This window comes from Macaca thibetana, chromosome 14 (assembly GCF_024542745.1).
Source record: "Macaca thibetana thibetana isolate TM-01 chromosome 14, ASM2454274v1, whole genome shotgun sequence".
In the NCBI taxonomy this organism is placed as follows: Eukaryota; Metazoa; Chordata; class Mammalia; order Primates; family Cercopithecidae; genus Macaca; species Macaca thibetana.
In genome coordinates, this window is record NC_065591.1 from 44,228,930 (window position 1) to 44,248,865 (window position 19,936).

Below are 19,936 nucleotides of genomic sequence, written 5' to 3' on the forward strand. Positions count from 1 at the left end.
TCCATCTAACTAGCTAGCTAGCTAGCTACATATATATATATATATATATATATATATATATATATATATATTTTTTTTTTTTTTTTTTTTTTGAGATGGAGTCTTGCTCTGTCCCCAGGCTGGAGTGCAGTGGCATGATCTCGGCTCACTGCAACCTCTGCCTCCCAGGTTCGAGAGATTCTCATGCCTCAGCCTCCCCAGTAGCTGGGATTACAGGTGCACACAATGCCCAGCTAATTTTTGTTTTTATTTTGTTTTTTGTTTTTTAGTAGAGGTAGGGTTTCGTTGTGTTGGCCAGGCTAGTCTGGAACTCCTGACCTCAGGTGATCCACCCACCTTGGCCTCCCAAAGCGCTGGGATTACAGGCGTGAGCCACCACACCCAGCCCTAACCAAATTTTAATATGTAATATGTAAAAACATAAAAGTTACAATTCCCCAATAATGAAAGCAGGTGCAAAGTACCAGTAGTGAAAGCAGGTATAGAGTACAAGCTCTTTATCCAATTGTTCAACTACACCACATTGCTTTCCCATGTAGCATTTATAAAACACAAGACTTTTCCTTACTGAGGTCGACACAATTGATTAAGAGAATGTCTTTAAGAAAATTATTTTCCCTAATTCATAACTTTCAAGGGAAGATATGTTTCCCCTCACAGTCTGCGGACACCAGGAACATTATTTGCACTCATATTTTTTCACAGCTGGACTTAGAAAATTCTACAAAGGTGAAACCACCACTTATCACAATGGCAAGAGAGGACTTGGCAAATACAAACTCATAGGACAAGGGCAATTAATATTATTTTATGAGGTAACATAATTCTGAAAAAAGTGCATTAAAATCCCTATGTTGCTCCTCAGATTTATAGCACTAGCATGCAGTTACCAGCAGTGGGCTTGATAATCCATGGAATTACATTAACGTTTTTGTTTTCTTGTTTTGCTTTGGAAATTTCCTTAGCCTTTTACAAAGGCTGAGCACTAGTTTATTTGCTTCAGGGTACTTTAGAAAAAATACACATGAATATTCACGTATAAAAGACCATAGGAAGAAATGCAAATAATATAGAATTCATAGCAATAAGTGAATTTTCTTTTTTCACACACCCCTGGGTAATAAGGTGACTAGTTTGCATGTTTCCAGTCTTTATTTATTTACATAAATATGTATATAGATATTTATAAATATTAACTTAGATATTTGATGACACTATATTGCTCTGAACTTGATTTTATTTTTTTTCTCAAAAATATGTAGGGTATCTTTCAATGTGACATGTATGTGTATGTGTTTGTGTGTGTGCATGTGTGTACATACAAATGTTTAGAGTTTTAAACTACAGCATTCTACTCTATAAAATGAATATGCCAAAATAAATGTAATCATTCCAAGACTGATGGATATTTTGGTTGTCTCCAGTTTTCAGTGAATATAAACAGTGCTGAAAAGAAAAAAAAAAAAACACTCTACATACATTTCCCCCCCTTCATGAACCTGTGCTTTTTTAGAATGAATTTCAAGAGGTAAAATTGATGGAATCAATAGAATACATACTTTGAATGTTGATAAATTTTGTCAAATTGCTGTTTAAAAAGAAAGAGTTTTACCAATTTACACTGATAGTCATGTATTAGGCTTTCTGCTTACCTCACCTTAACCAACACAGAATAAAATCAATCTTTTAAAATTCCTCCCCAATCCAATCCATAAATATAGTGACTTAGTCACTGTAAATTATTTTTCACTCATTACCAGCATTTCATCCCTGCAGAGGAATACTGACAATGTGTTTACTATGTATCTTTGGGCAAGTTACTTAACCTCTCTGTGTCTCAATTTTATCACTTCTAAAATGAGGATAATAATACCTACCTCATAGGATGTCTTTTGTTTTCTTGTTAATGTTGCCTATTTTTTCATTATGATTGTGCCTTTCCTCTTTGGTGATTTGGTGAGTTAACACATAGTAAACAAGCACCTACTGTGTGCAAGGCACCACTCTAAATGCCAGAGACAATGGGGGGACAATATCAAGTATTCACTGTCATGGAGCTTACATCCTAGTGGGGAGGCAGATAACACAGAGACAAGCAAACACATACACATGTAATGTTCTGTCAGGTTGTGTTTGTGAAGAAAAAAATCAAGCATGGTGTGGGCTAAGAAGTACTAAGGTGCTATTTTAGATAGGGTGATCAAAGAACATTTCTGTGATGCGGGGACATTTGAGTAGAGACATGAAAGAAATGAGCATTGAGGCTGAGGCAACAGCAATGCTGAAGGAATAACAGGGACCCAGTAGGCTGAGGCAAAGGGATTGAGGGTGAGAGGAAAGAGAGGTGTCAGCTGTGAGGAGCCAGGGACCAGATGCTGAATGCCCTCATAAGCCAGAAGGAGGAATTTTAATTTTATTCTAAATGCTAAGGGAAGCCAGAGCACTGGCCTCTGAATTGATAAATTGCTGCAAGACACTGAGCAAGGCTAAAACTGTAAGTTTCCTACCCAAGCAGGTACCTCAAGTGTGGAGAGAAACAGTGTCCACTTGCTCTTCGGGGAAAGCTCACAGGAAAGAAAAGCCCACATCCACAATCGAAGCTTCCCTCACAAACCCACGCCAAGAGGCAAAGCTGAACAGAGCCATCAAGTTATGTAACTGTGCCCCTGACCCACACCTATACCTTTTTCTTTCAACTCAAAAGCTAAATCTAAAGCCTTTTTCTTTTTCCCTGATGCATAGTACCCTTGCCAGTTGATAAACCAGGAGCAGGACCCCTGGCTGTGTTCCACCAAGAGTTACCAAGAAGGTCCGACACACGAGTGCCAAGAGCCCAGGCAGAATGGCTGCTCACAACTCACCCCTAAGGCGGTAAGCCTACCTCTGCAGATGGTCCCATTCCCCACGTAGCCCGGTTTGCAGGTGCAGCTGTGTCCCTGGACAGTGTTGGTGCAGATGGCATTCTCGTCACAGTTGTGCTGGCCGCTGCCACATTCATCGTGTTCTGTTTCCAGGGTGAGAGAGAAAGAGAAACACCTTTTCTTAAGTTGGAATTACTGGTATTGGGAAATGTAGCTGGAATTCACCAAATAAGAATGACAGTGACTACCACATGTCACTACCTTACTATGTGCCTAAAAGTTCCTGTTGAAATCTAAACTCTGAAAGAAAGATGCTATTATCCCTACTTTGCAGGTAAAGAAACAGTGTCAGAGAAGTCACACAATTGGTAAGTGCTGCGCTAAGGCCGTTGTTTCTTTTACCTTCTGAAAAGGTTTTCAGAGATTCCAAGGTAATGGCTCTCAATAGGGGGAATTTTGCACTGCCTCACCCTACAAACATTTGATATGTCAGGGGGTATTTTTGGTTGCCATTATTGGGAACAGGAGGTGATACTGAAATCTAGGGAATAAAGGCCAGGAATGCTGCTAAGCATTGTACGATGTGCAGGACTGCTCAAAACAATGAACTAGCCGGCCTAGAACGTCCACAATACTGAAAAATGTCCACAATTGGAAACCTTCTCCTCAGGTTACAAAAAAGAGAAGGGAAGGGAAGGGAAGGGAAGGGGAGGGGAGGGGCGGGGCGGGGCAAACCTATATTAGAGATTCCATGGCTTATTTAGAACAAAGAGGATAAAACTGAAGAGGAAGGCTGGTGAATATAGCCTAGCAAAGGAGAATTTCCCAACAAAATTTTCAAAGGAGTACCACTGGTCACAGGGAAGGCTGGCAAGCACAGGATTGTGCTGAGAGTAGGAAAAGGATTTACTCTGAGGCCTCTGTTTAAGGGCCTTCAGCAGTTTAGCTCTAATTTTCCATATAGCCCACGTTCATAGGGTTCAGATCTAACCTCTGCATAGCTGCCTGCCGTGTAGTGATATGGGTTATATATATTCAGATAGCTGTGGCATCCTTGATCCACAAGACATGGAGAGAAACTGATCTAACTCTACAAAACAGATGAAAAGATTCCAAGTTAGAAACTAAGGTTTCATAGATAACTATAATTTCCTCTCACACTCAGCAAGTTTATGGAGTTACCCAAATGACTCCTCTATAAATAAACAATATGGCAAAGTTTACATCCTTTATTCCTTTTTAACATCTGCTAGTATAATTTCTCACAAATTTTAAGAAGAAAAATCCAGTAGGGCCATTCGAATCACAAATAGTTATAAAACAAGAATAGAAATTCCAGCTAGACACCTCAAGGAAATAACACTAATTGGAGCAAAACAAAAAATTCAATATAGTTTGTTAAGTGAATTGTACAACCAATGTACCAATCATTTGAAATATCATCAATCTTCATTTATTTTTATTTTAAATTTCCTAACAGGGGTCCAGTAATGAGAAAAGTTAAATCCTGCAAAATAGGACTGTTTTTCATCACACACACACAACAGAGGTAGGGCACACACCTGCATCTGATTATTGATTTAATACTTGGGATTTGCTAAAAAAAAATATTTTATTTAGGCCTTAAGACCAACCCAACTGTCAGCAAGAAATGTGCACAGGTTAGCAAACAGTGAGAAAAGAAGATAAGATTCCTGAGGGCACACCTCAAGTCTGTGCTCAAGTCATCTCCAGCACACTGCAGAAATAGTATACCCCTGTGCATGTCCACTCGAATTTACAAACCTATCAAGTACCTAGTATGTGCAGGTGCACTACCAGACAATGTTAGAAACATTAAAAAGTCTAAGAATTCAGACTTATATTCCAAGAGTTTTCAGTCTCCTTCTTTAAATTCATTTAATAAATAGTGATTATGGTCTGTACTGGGAATACAATGATGAGTAGATATGGTCTCTGCTAGCCTGAACATTTTAATAGGGGTAACTAACTGGAACACAGAAGAGAAGTGATAACAGTTATAAGTAGTTGACCTTATATTTTATCATACAAATGGAACATATTTTAGAATGAAAGGGTGCTCCACTTATAATTACACTGGGATAACAAGCGTAACTCAGAATGACCCAGGCAAACTAGCATGTGTGGTCATGCTAGATAAGAGGAATAAAGATAAGCTAGATCGAGAGTTCATTGGAGGGAAGAAATTCCTTCTAACGGAAGGAAGAGAAAAGCCCTCTCACAAAAGGTAGTATTTGAAATAATCTTTCACGAATGGTCAAGGTTTCTCAATTAGAGCTGCTCATATTAATACCTTACATAATGTTATTGAATCTAGAGAATGCCAAGCACTGAAGTCAATATTTTACACATATTATACCATTTAATTCTCCCGACAAGTAAATGAAGTAAGTCTGCTGATTTTACAATGAAGAAACTTAGACAAAAGTACTTTATAGAATAACTTTCCCAAGATCATAGAACTGGTAAGTAGAAAAACTCAGATTGTGAATGTAGATACTAATGAACAAACATGTCACTGAGCAGTTGGAAATTAATTTGGATGTGGCTGAAACTAAACCATGACATGTGGAAATGATATCATAATGCAAACAATGAACTGTCTTCCTGTATTCTAGCCCTCAATTCCTACTGAGATCTCCTACATACTTACTGAGAACAGATGACCTATTCCCAAAGAACAAAGGCTATAGAACTTCCACATTTCATTTTCTTTAGTCATGCCCAAGTTTTCAAAATTACCAGCATCTTCAACACTGTGTTTAATAGAGACAGCCAAAGAAAATATAGTTTTCTTCTATAAATATCACATTCCTTTCAGGATACTAAGGATGCTGCAAAAGATAGGACAAGTGCTTGTGAAAGATGGACTGGCATTTAGGTTAAGAGTATGAACTCCAAAGCCACCGGCCTAGATTAGAAGATCCTGGTTTGCCAATTACAAGCTAAGTGTACTCAAGTAAGTTACCCAACCTCTCTGTCTTAGATTCCTCATGGTAAAATGTGGAAAATGATAGAACCTATCACTTGGGATTGTTTTGAGAACTAAATTAATTAATATAGGTAGAAAACTTACTACAGTATATTACAGCCGGTAAGTGCTCCATAAGTGTTAGGTATGTGATGGTCGCTGCTGCTGCTGCTGCCGCTGCTGCTGCTACTACTACTACTGCTAATTCTACTAATATTGCTGCTACAATTACTTGCGGGTAGACTTAATCATAGGATGGTGGTTACAGTTGAATTAAGACAGATGTTATCAAGATGATTAATTAGAGGTGTCCAGCACTCACCTCCCCAACAAAGGACCACAACAACCAGTAGATAACCACAAATCAAACAGAGCATATTTAAGGAAAAATGCTGGGATTCAGTAGAAAAGTTATGAAGACCTTCTAAGGTTCAGAAACTTAAAAAGGCATTATAGAAAGGAACGCAAAGCACCTGGTATCAATTAGTTTCAAGTCAAGAGGGACTCCTATTGTGGGAAAAAAGAAAGTGGGAGATTGCCAGCAGCCATATTCCCACCATGGACACCAGCAATTCTAGCTACAGAAGAGCTTCATAGCCCTTAAAGGCCCTGATCCCAGCATAGGGAGCATTTGGAATCCAAACAACTTCATACTTCCAGAGAGGGAAAACATGCTGAGTCCTTTCTACTCCCCTGGATCCAGGATGCTGAAGCACAATACCATTTGAAGAGCAGAGTTGCCACCAGAATGTATCCATTCCTAGGATCCAATAGTCACTGTATGTCCATATTCCTGGGGTCTTGCTGCCATCCCATCACATATACCCAGAAGGCTGCAGCATCATGACATGAGACGGACATAGAAACGTTACCCCAGGACGGAGGGAGCCAACACACAAAAGCAAATGAAGTCTAAGAAATGACTGAAAATGAATTCAAAATGATGATCTTAAGGAAATTCATTAAGATATAAGAGAACACAGACATTTCAACAAAATCAGAAAGACTGCATGATTTGAATGAGATATTCAACAAAGAGATAGATATCACAAAACAAAATCAGAGAAATCTTGAAACAGAACAATTCAATGAATGAAATAAAACTTTAATTGAGAACTTCAATAACAGGCTAGTTTCAAGCAGAATAATTTTTAAACTTGAAGACAGCTCTTTTGAAGAAACTCAGACAAAAATAAGAAGACATTTTAAAATAATAAATTAAGCCTAAAAGGACATATGGGCCACCATTAAGTAAATAAATATGTGAAGTTTGGAAGTTATAAGAAGAAAAGATGGGAAATGGCATAGAAAACCTACTTTAAAAAAAATAATAGTCATAGGCTGGGCATCGTGGCACATACCTATAATCCCAACACTTTGGGAGGCTGAGACAGAAGAATCACTTGGAGTTTGAGACCAGAGTAGGGAAGATGGTGATGTGCCATATCTACCAAAAAAGAAAAATCTGGGTTATGGTGGCACACACCTGTGGTCATAACTTTGCAGGAGGATCACTTGAGCCCAGGAAGTCGAGGTTGCAGTGAACCATGTTCATGCCACTGCATTCCAGCTTGGGTGATAGAGAGAGACCTTGTCTCAAAAAGTAATAATAATAAAATAATAATATTAGTTAAAAACTTCCCAATACTTGGGAGAGATATGGCCATCCAGATTTAGAAAGCCCCCAAATAAATTCAACCCAAAAAGGTCCTTGCCAAGGCACATTATAGTCAAACTTTCAAAAGGCAAAGATAAAGACGGAATGCTAAAAACTGAGAGAAAAACATCAAATCATATATAAGGATATCCCATCAGACTAACAGCAGATTTTCCAGCAGGCCAGAAAAGAATGGGATGATATATTCAAAGTTCTAAAAGAAAAAACAACTGCCACCAAGGAACCCTATACACAGAAAAACTAACCATCAGAAATGATGGAGAAACAATCTTTCTCAGACAGGCAAAAACCGAGGAAATTCATTACCAGTAGACCTGACCTACAAGAAAAGCTTAACAAAGTCCTACATCAGGAAGTGAAGGGCAATATATACTTTTTTTTTTTTTGAGTCATATACTTTCATGAAAGTCATACTCATATATAACTCACCAGTAGAGCAGATAAACAAATACAAAGGGAATGGGATAACACATTACTATTACAGAAAACCACCAAACCACAAAAATAAACAGTAAGAGAAGAAGAAAGGAACAAAGGGTATAAAAAACAACCAGAAAACGATTAACAAAACAACAGAAGTACTCATCTATCAATATAAACCTCAAATGTAAATGGTTTTGATTTCCCAATTCAAATTAAAATATGTGGACTGGTTGAATGGATTTTTGGTAAGACCCAACTATATAAAGCTCATAAGAAACTAATATCACCTGTGAAAATACACATCATCTAAAAGTATAGGGATAGAAAAATGTATTCCACACAAATAGAAATCAAAAGTGAGCAGAAGTAGCTATGTTTATATCAGATGAAATAGATATTAAGTAAAAAAGGAAAGACAAAGAATGTCATTATATATATTATATAATAAGAGAATCAATTCAGCAAATATATATAACAATTATAAATACACATGCGTCCAGCACTAGAGGACCCAAATTCATAAAGCAAATGTTACTAGATCTGAAGAGAGAAAGACAGAGAGAGAGAGAAGAGACTCCAATACAATAATGATAGGGGGCTTGAACAACCCACTCTTAGCATTAGATAGATCATCTAGACAGAACATCAACAAAAAAAGATTGGATTTAAACTGGACTTTAAGCCAAATAGATATAAAAGACATTTGCAGAACAATATATCCAATGACAGAGTATACATTCTTTTCATCAGCACATAGAACATTCTCCAGGGTAGAACATATGTTAGGCCACAAACGTCTAAACAAATTTCTAAAAATTAAAATAATATCAAGTTTCTTCTCAGACCACAATGGAATAAAACTAGAAATCAATACCAGGAGAACTTTGAAAACTATATAAAAACATGGAATATAAACATGTTCCTGAATGACCACTGGGTCACTGAAGAAATTAAGATGGAAATCATAAAAATTCTTGAAACAAAGGAAAACAGAAACACAATATACCAAAACCTCTGGGGCAAAGTAAAACCAGTATTAAAAGGCAAGTTTATAGCAGTAAAAGCTGACATAAAAAGAATAGAAAGATTTCAAATAAGCAATCTAATGATGTACCTCAAGAAATTTGAAAAGCAAGAGCCAACCAAACCGAAAATTAGTAGAAGGAAAGAAATAATAAAGATCAGAGCAGAACTAAACTGAATGGAGACTTAAGCAACACAAAAAATCGGCTGGGTGTGGTGACTCACGCCTGTAATCCCAGCACTTTGGGAGGCCGAGGCGGGCAGATCACGAGTTAGGAGATGGAGACCATCCTGGCTAACACTGTGAAACCCCATCTGTACTTAAAAAAAAAAAAAAATTAGCCAGGTGTGGTGGCAGGTGCCTGGAGTCCCAGCTACTCAGGAGGCTGAGGCAGGAGAATGGCGTGAACCCAGGAAGCAGAGCTTGCAGTGAGCCAAAATCGCACCACTGCACTCCAGCCTGGGCAACCAAGTGAGACTCTGTCTCAATAAACAAACAAACAAAAACACAACAAACAAACAAAATACAAAAGATCAAAGAAACAAAAAGCTTGTTTTTTGAAAAGATCAACAAAATCAACAAACCATTGGCTAGACTAAGGAAAAATGAGAAAAGAGCTAGATAAATAAAATCAAGAAACTGAAAATGAGAGACATTACAACTAATACTACAGAAATATAAAGAATTATTCAACTAGGCCAGATACAGTGGCTTATGTCTGTAATCTCAGCACTTTGGGAGGCTAAGGCAGGTGGATTGCTTGAGCCCAGGAGTTAGAGACCAGCCTGATCAACATGGTGAAACCCCATCTCTACAAAAACTACAAAAATTTTCTAGGTATGGTGGCCCACACCAGTAGTTCCAACTACTCGGGATGCTGAGGTGGGAGCATTGCTTGAGCCTGGGAGGTCGAGGCTGCAGTGAGCCATGATCATGCCACTTCACTCCACCCTGGGCAACAGAGCGAGACCTTGTCTGAACAACAACAAAAGACACTATTACGGCAGCTATATGCCAACAAATTGGAAAACCTAGAACAAACAGATAAATTTCTGGACACAGGTAACCTATCAATTTTAAACCAGAAAGAAATAGGAAAACTGGGCAGACCAATAACAAGTAAAGAGATTGAAACAGAACAAAAAAAATCTCCAAGCAAAGAAAACCCTGGGAATGGATGCCTTCACTGCTGAATTCTATCAAACTTTTAGGAAATAATTAACTACTAATTCTTCTAAATTATTACAAAAACTGAAGAGGCAGTAATTCTTCCTAACTTATTGTACAAGGCCATTATTACCCTGATACTAAAATCAGACAAAAACATAACAAAGAAAGCAAATTAAAGACCAATATCCCTGATTAACACAGATGCAAAAATCCTCAACCAAATACTAGCAAACTGAATACAACAGCACAACAGAAAGATTATACACCATGATCAAGTAGTATTTACTTTGGAGATGCAAGGATGCTTCAACATACTCAAATCAATAAATGTGAGATATATCACATCATTGTCCAAATAACAGAATGGACAAAAACCATATTATCATCTCAATAGATGCAGAGAAAGCATTTGGTAAAATTCAACATCACTTCATGATAAAAATTCCCAAAGAATTAGATGTAGAATCAGTATACCCAGACACAATAAAGACCATATACACAAGCCCATAGCTAATATCATACTGAATCAGGAAAAGCCAAAATTTACTGTCTCTAAGAACTAGAACAAGACAAAGATAACAACTTTTAGCACTGCTAGTCAACACAGTACTCAAAGTTCTAGCCAGAGCAATTAGACAAGGGAAATAAATAAAGGGAATCCACATAGGAAAAGAGGAAGTCAAATTGCCCCTCTTTGCAGATGATATAATCTTATATATTGAAAAATGCAAAAGCTCCACCAAAAATAAATCTCAGAACTAATAAATTCAGTAAAGTTGCAGGATATAAAATCAACACATAAAAATTGGTACATTTCTATACATTAGCAACAAACCAACTGAAAAAGAAATCAGGAATGCAAATGCATTTACAATAGCTACAAAAAAAAACAAACCCTAGGAATAAATTTAACCAAGGAGGTGAGAGAGCTCTACAATGAAGACGACGAAATATTGATAAAAGAAACTAAAGAGGACACACAAAAATGTAAAAATATTCTATGTTCATGAATTGAAAGAATTAACATTGTTAAACCATACTATTCAAAGTGATCTACAGATTCAATGTAATCCCTATTAATGACATATCAATAACAATACCAATGACATTCTTCAAAGAAATAGAAAAAAAGGCCTAAAACTTGAGGAACCATAAAAGATCCCAAATAGCCAAAAAGCAGAACTGAGCAAACACGATAAAGCTGAAGACATCACACTACCTGACTTCAAAATATACTACAAAGCAATGGTAACCAAAACAGCATGATACTGGCATAAAAACAGGTACATAGGCCGATTGAACATTAATAATAAAGAACCCAATAATAAATGTATGTATTTACAGCTGATATGGCTTGGATTTGTGTTCCTGCACAAATCTTATGTTGAATTGTAAACCTCAGTGTTGGAGGCAGAACCTGGTGGGAGGTGACTGAATCATGCGGACACATTTCCCAATTGCTGTTCTCGTGATATCTGGTTGTTTAAAAGTGTGTAGCACCTCCTCTTTGCTCTCTTCCTCCTGTTCCTGCCATGCAAATCATGCCTCCATCTCTTCACCTTCCACTACGACCATAAGTTTCCTGAGGTCTCCGAAGCCATGCTTCCTGTACAGCCTGCAGAACTGACAGTCAATTAAACCTCTTTTCTTTATAAATTACCGGTCTCAGGTAGTTCTTTATAGCAATGTGAGAACAGACTAATAAAACAGCCAACTGATTTTTGACAAAAGTGGCAGCAACCTACATTGGAGAAAGGACAACCTCTTCCTTAAATGGTGCTGGGAAAATTGGATATTCATAATGCAGAAAAATGAAATTAGACCCCTATTTCTCATCATATACAAAAATCAACTCAAAGTAGATTAAATACTTAAATGTGAGACCTAAATTAATAAAACTACTGGAAGAAAACACAGGGAAAATGCTTTAGGATATTGATATGGACAGAGATTTGGGGCTAAGACTTCAAAAGTACAATCAACAAAAGTAAAAATAGATAAGTGGAATTATATTAAACTAAAGTGCTTCTGCACAGCGAAAGAAACAACAGAGTAAAGAGCAACCTACGAAATGGGACAATATTTTTTCAAGCTATCATATGACAAGTGATTAATATCCAGAATATACAAGGAACTGAAATAACTTAGCAGCACAAAAGCAAATAACCCAAAATAAAAATTGGCAAATAATCTGAACACTCACTTTTTAAAAGAAGGAAGCAATATGGACAACAGGGATATTTTTTAAATGCTCAACATCATTAATCATCAAGGGAATGAACATCAAAACTACAGTGAGATATTATCTCACCCCAGTTAAAATGGTTTACATTGAAAAGACAGGCAATAACAGATGCCAGTGAGGATGGAGAGAAAACAGAACTCATACAATGTTGGTGGAATATAAATTAGTACAGCCCTTATCAAAAACCGTATGGGTGTTTCTTAAACTAAAAATAGAACCACTGTGTGATCCAGCAATCTCATTACTTTGTTTATTTAAAGGAATAAAAATCTGTATATTGAAGAGATATTTGCACCCCCATATTTACTGCAGCATTATTCATAATAGCCAACATATGGAATCAACCTAAGTGTCCATCAATAGAAGAATGGATTCAAAATGTGTCATGTATACACAATGGAATACTACGAAGTAACAAAAAGAACCAAATTCCACCATTAGTGGCAACATTGATGAGCTTTGAAGACATTGTGTTACATAAAATAAGTCATGCACAGAAAGATGAATACCACATATTCTCATTCATACTTGGGACTTTAAAAATTTGAGCTCACGAAAGTATAGTGTAGACTTGTGGTTATGAGAAGCTGGAAAACATAGTAGAGAGAGGAGGATAGAGAGAGTTTGATTAGGAGATAGAAAATTATAGCTAAAGAATAAGTTGTAGTGCTCTATAACACTGTGGGGGTAACTATGGTCACCCCTAGGGTAACTTATTGCACATTTTTAAATACTAGAAAATAGAATTTTGAATGTTCTAACACAAATAAATGATAAATATTTGAGGCAATGGATGTGCTAATTACCCTGATTTGATCATTACTCATTGTATTCATGTATTTAAATGTCATTCTGTACCCTATAAATATGTACACTTACATGTCAATTTTTTTAAAAATTTAAAAATTGATTGAGAAATCTTTCTCTTTCCTTTACAGCTAATAGTCTAGGAAGAATGGTTGTGAACAGATAGGCATTTGAAGCTAATTAAATTAGAATGCCTCCTTGCAAGTCCAAAGAAAGATTTGCTTAGAGTCAATTATAGTCCCCAGGAAATAAGACTATAGATTAGAAAGGTGAAAAATGCACATTTAGGATTGATGTATAACCTAAGTTTGGCTACAGTATATTTGGAATATCCAACTTATCAGGACAAAAAATGATGATTGTCACAGCAAGCTATTTCTTCACTAATTATAATGATCATAACAATACTTATTTTTTTAACTAATATTCAAACACTAATTAAACAGTCATTATCACATAGTTCCTTTCTTCTTCCTCCTCATTTCCTGCCTGTGGGAAAACTCAGGAGGGCTCTAATAAATCCAGCCCTGTAACAGTGACTCTTGCATCAGTAGCCACAATCAATGGACACCTTAGGAAACCAATCAGGACCCAAACAACTACCTGACAGACATTTCTACTGTGGCTACAAATGCCCCATGTTTGGGGTCTGCTGGCTTGTGGCTTTATTTTACTCAAAGTAACCTTTTATGTATCTTACATAATTGTAACAATGACTGGACTAGGACATGACAAGCAGATTTTATCTATTGGTAACATTTTATAGATGAAGAAATTAGGATTTGGAGCATGTAAGGCACTTTTCCTATAAGCACATAAATATCAATAATAAGTTGTACTTCTGAAACTCAAACTACCATCTCCTCATTCCATCTCCTACTGTCTTTCTAAAAGTCCACTTTACCATGTCATCCAAAAGAATTGCTACAATTTTGGGCACAGTGTAGGTAATTTTTTACTTAAAAAACAATTACAGATTCACAGGAAGTTGCAAAAGAAGAAAGAAGACTCCTATGTACACTTCACCCAGCTTTCCCCAATGTACCTTTCACTCAGCTTCCCGCAATGTACCTTTCCCCTAGCTTCCCCCAATGTACCCTTCACCCATCTTTCCCCAATGTATTAACTTGTTCTCACACTGCTAATAAAGACATACCTGAGACTGCGTAATTGATAAAGTAAAGTACTTTTATTGCCTCACAGTTAAACATGGCTCGGGAGGCCTCAGGAAACATAGTCGTGGAGAAGGGGAAGCAAACATGTCCTTCTTTACATGGCGGTCATAAGAAGTACAGGGTGAAGGAGGGGGAAATAGCCCCTTATGAAACCATCAGATCTTGGGGGAACTCACTCACTATCGCAAGAGCAGCATGGAGGTAACTACCCTCGTGACTAAATTACCTCCCACTGGGTCCCTCCTACAACACATAGGGATTATGGGAACTACAATTCAAGGTGAGATTTGGGTGGGTAAACAGCCAAACCATATCATTCTGCCCGACCTCTCCCAAATCTCATGTCTTCTCATTTCAAAATACCATCATGCCTTTCCAACAGTCCCCCAAACTCATAACTAATTCTAGCATTAATCCAAAACCCAAAGTCCAAGGTATCATCTGAGACAAGGCAAGTGCCTTCTGCCCATAAGCCTGCAAAATCAAAATCAAGTTATTTACTTCTTAGACACAATGGGGGTACAGGCATTGGGCAAATGCACCTGCTCCAAATTGGAGAAATTGGCCAAAACAAAGGGGCCACAGTCCCCATGCAAGTCCAAAATCCAATAAGGCAGTCATTAAAACCTTTAAGTTCCAATATGATCTCCCTTGACTCCATGACTCACATCCAGAGCATGCTGACGCAAGAGGTGGGCTGCCACGGTATTGAGCAGCTCCGGCCCTGTGACTTTGCAAGGTACAGTCCCCACTCCCAGCTGCTTTCGTGGCTGGCTTATGGTGTCTGCAACTTTTCCAGGCACACAGTGCAAGCTGTCAGTGGATCTACCATTCTAGGATCTGAAGGATGGTGGCCCACTTCTCACAGCTCCTCTAAGCAGTGCCCCAGTGGGGACTCTGTGTGAGGACTCCAACCCCACATTTCCCTTCTGCACTTCCCTAGCAGAGATTCTCCCTGAGGGCTCTGCCAGGGACAACATCAGACTTCTGCCTGGACAATGAAGCATTTCCATTCATCCTCTGAAATCTAGGCAGAGGTTCCCAAACCTCAATTCTTGACTTCTGTGCACCCACAGGCTCAACACTACATGGAAGCTGTCAAGGTTTGGGGCTTGCACCCTCAGAAGCAATGGGTCAAGCTGTACCCTGGCCTCTTTTAGCCATAGCTGGAGCATCAGGAACAAAGTCCTGAGGCTGTACACCGAAGGGGGGTCCTGGACCTGGCCCAGGGAACCATTTTTCCCTCCTAGGCCTCTGGGCCTGTGATAGGAGGGGCTGCAATGAAAGTCTCTGACATGCTCTGGAACATTTTTCCCATTGTCTTGGTGATTAACACTCGTCCCCTTATTACTTATGCAAATTTCTGCAGTGGGCTTGAATTTCTCCCAAGAAAATCGGTTTTCTTTTCTATTACATTGCCAGGCTGCAAATTTTCCAAACTTTCATGCTCTGCTTTCTCTTGAATGCTTTGCCACTTAGAAATTCTTTCCATGAGACACCCTAAATCATCTCTCTCAAGTTCAAAGTTCCAAAGATCTCTAGGGCAGAGGCAAAATGCTGCCCATCTCTTTGCTCAAGCATAACAAGAATCACCTTTATCTAGTTGCCAACCAGTTCCTCATTTCCATCTGAGACCACCTCAACCTGGACTTCATTTTCTATATTACTATCAGCATTTTGGTCAAAGTCATTCAAAAAGTCTCTAGGAAGTTCCAAACTTTCCCACATCTTCCTGTCTTCTGAGACCTCTAAGTCTCTAGGAAGTTCCAAACTTTCCCACATTTTCCAATCCTCGCTGAGCCCTCCAAACTGTTTCAATCTCTGCCTGTTACCCAGTTCCAAAGTCACTTCCACATTTTTGGGTATCCTTATACCAGCACCTCACTCTCTACACCAATTTACTGTATTAGTTCAGTCTCACACTGTTAATAAAGAACTAGCTGGGACTAGGTAATTTATAAAGGAAAGAGGTTTAATTTACTCACAGTTCAGCATGGCTGAGAAGGCCTCAGGAAACTTATAGTCATAGCAGAAGAAGAAGCAAACACGTCCTTCTTTACATGGTGGCCGCAAGGAGAAGTGAGAGAAAAGGGTGGGGAAATAGCCCCTTATAAAACTATCAGATCTCATGAGAACTCGCTCACTATCATGAGAACAGCATGGAGATAACCACCCTTATGATTCAATTACCTCGCACTGGGTCCCTCCCACAACACGTGGGGATTATGGGAATGACAATTCAAGATGAGATTTGGGTGGGGACACAGCCAAGCCATATCAGCATCCTATATACCTATAGTAAAATATCAAAATCAGAACATTGGCATTAGTATGCTTCTGTTAACTAGTCTACAAATGTAATTTAGTTTATAACATTTTAATCTATATTCATTTATGTATGTATTATGTAAGTGTGTAGTTCTTTGCAATATTGTCTCATGTAAAATTCACAAAACCACCATCACAGTCTCTTTGTATTTGCACCCACTTGACATTTCCCACCCACCCACCCTAATACTGTCAACCACTAATCTGTTCTCCATATCTACAGTTTGTCATTTAGAGAATGCACAAGTATTTTGTGAACATACGTTTTTACATTTCTAGGATAAATATCCAAAAGTGTGAATGCAGGATCATCTGGTAAGAACACGTTTAGTTTCCAAGAAAACTGCCAAATGATTTTCTAGAATGGCTGTAATTTTACATTCTCATCAGTAATGTCTAAGTGATCGTATCTCCATATCCTGACACCTGATGTCACTATTTTTTGTTTTAGCTATTCTGATGGGTGTATAGCGATACTACATTATGTTTTTAATTTACATTTTGCTAACTGTCAATGGTGTTGAGTATATGTTCACTTGCCATCTGTATCTACACTTTAATAAAACATTTGTTCATGTCTTTTGCCCATTTTATAACTGGATTGATTTTTTACTGTTAAATTTTGAAAATTTTTCATATTTTCTACATAAATATGAGCATCTTAAATCTGGAAATCGAAAATCTGAATTGCTCCAAAATCCAAAACATTTTGAGTACTGACATGATGGTCAAAGTTTCGGATTTCAAATTTTCAGATTTAGGATGTTCAACTGAGAAGTATAACGCAAATATTCCAAATTCTGAAAAAGGCTGAAATCTGAAACCCTTCTGGTCCAAGAATTTCAGATAAAAGATACTCAACCTGTATAAAGCCTTTATTGGATATGGGATTTGCCAGTATTTTCTCACAGTCTGCAATCTGTATTTTCATTCTATCATAGTCTTTTACAATGCAAAAGGTTTTAATTTTCATGGCATTGAATTAATCATTTTTATTTTATATATAGTGCTTTTAATGTAATGTCCAAGAACTCTTTTCTAACCTTAGGTTCCAAAGATCTTCTCCTAATTTTTCCAATAGTTTTATATTTTTACATTTTTACAGTTAAACCCATGATACATTTGAGTTAATTTTTGATAAGGTATAAGGTTTAGGTTGGGGTTAATTTTTTGTTTGTTTGTTTGTTTTTTGCCTATGCACATACAATGACTCCAGTGCCATGTGTTCAAAAGGATACTTTTTCTCCATTGAATTGTTTTAATACTTTTATCAAAATCAATTTGTTATGTTTGTATTTGTCTATTTCTGGGGTCTCTATTCTGTTCTATTGATCTTTGTGTCTATTCCCCTGTCAATACTACACTGTCTTGAATACAGTATCTATAAAGAAATCCTTAATATTCAATTCAAAATTATTCAATTCAAATTTCAATTCAGAATTCAATCCAATTGATTCAATTGATTATAGTATCTATAAAGAAATCGTTAATATTCAATTCAAAATTATTCAATTCAAAATTATTTTAGTTATTCTAGTTCTTTTGCATTTCTACCTAAATTTTAGATTAAGCTTGTTGGAATTTTGATAGGAATTATGTTAAACTTGATAGATCAACTTATGGAAAACTGACATCTTTACTATATTGAGTCATCTAATGCATGGATACAGTATGTCTCTCCATTAACTTATATAATATTTTATTCCTTCCATTAGTGTTTTTTTAAATGTTAAGAATACAGATCCTATAAATGTTTTGTTAGACTTTTAACTAGGTATTTCATTTTCTTAGGAATTTCATTTTACTTCGGAGCAATTATATATGATAGTAGGTACTTAATTCTAGTTTCTGCACATCAGTTACTAGTATAAAGGAATAAAATTAATTTTCTATATTGATCTCATAACTTGAGACTTTGATGAACTGATTTATTAGTTCTACAACATTTTTATAATTTCTTGACATTTTCTCTATAGAAAATTATGTCATCTGTAAATAGATACAGCTTGATTTGTTCTTTTCTAATCTGCATGCTTATTTCTTTTTGTTGCCTTATTGTCTTGGCTAAAACTTCCAGTGCTATGTTGTCCAAGAGTGGTGAGTGCAAACATCACTGCTTTGTTGCCAATTTTAGGAGGAAAGCATTCAGTCTTTCACCACGAAGTATAATGTTAGCCCCACCTTATACCACCTTGTTAATGCTGGGTGGAGGTAGAGCTTCAGTTCCCTGATGGGCTGCACTAACAATGGATTTGAGAGAAAGCGAGGGCCAAACAGCCCTGCCTTGCACTGCCTTATTGAGTCTTCATGTTGCTGGGTGCAAGTGGTGGCTCAGCTCCCTGCTGAACCCCAGTGACTTTACTTCAGTAGAGGAATCTCAGCACCAACTGCTTCTACTAAGCAGTTTTTTATTGCCATAGGATTAGAGTAGGGTTATGTCCAGGGAATTTTTAGTTGTAAGAGGAAGAACCTAGAAGGACTGGGACTGCTCTATCTTGGCTGGAACCAGAAGACTCCAGTGTATTTAATTTTTCAGAAATTAGTCATTTTTCTCCTTTTCTTCTTTTCTAAACAGCAATAATAATTTGAATTTTTCATAAGTAACATTTATTATGCTCATACTATATGAGCCAGATACTGCTGAAGTGCATTATATCATCCATATCAAGTATTATTGTCATCCCTATTTTCTACATGAATAAATGGGGACAGAGAGGTTGTATGTGGCCTAATATTATATTAATATGATGGTAGATTCAAACCAGGGTAGTCACTATCAAACTATGTCAGAAGAAGCAGAACCATGGCTCACACCTGTAATCTCAGCACTTTGGGAGGCCAATGTGGGTGGATAACTTGAGGTCAGGAGTTCGAGACCAGCCTGGCCAACATGGTGAAACCCCATCTCTACTAAAAATACAAAAATTAGCCAGGCATGGTGGCACATTCTTGTAATCTAAGCTACTCAGGAGGCTGAGGCAGGAGAATCGTTTGAACCCAGGAGGCAGAGGTTGTAGTGAGCTGGGATCATGCCACTACACTCTAGCCTAAGCAACAGAGAGAGACTCCATCTCCAAAAAAAAAAAAAGAAGAAGCAGCAGCAGCAGAACCATACAGTTATTATTCATTCTTGATACCTCCTTCTCCCTTGATCTCTCGTAATCAATCCATCACCAAGTCTTGCTAATTTTTCTTCCCAAGTATCTCTCAAACTCATTCCCACATTTCCATTT

The 19,936-nt window shown here is 37.3% G+C and overlaps 1 protein-coding gene across 2 annotated transcripts in view; it reads right to left on the reverse strand.

The window, feature by feature from the left end:
- The window catches only part of NELL1 (neural EGFL like 1), a 938,548-nt gene that overhangs the window by 352,247 nt on the left and 566,365 nt on the right, over positions 1 to 19,936 (reverse strand). For both annotated transcript variants that reach the window (XM_050755386.1, XM_050755385.1), the window contains exon 14: positions 2,882 to 3,004. In XM_050755386.1, the coding sequence (XP_050611343.1) occupies positions 2,882 to 3,004 (123 nt within the window). The remainder of the gene's footprint in view (positions 1 to 2,881; positions 3,005 to 19,936) is intronic.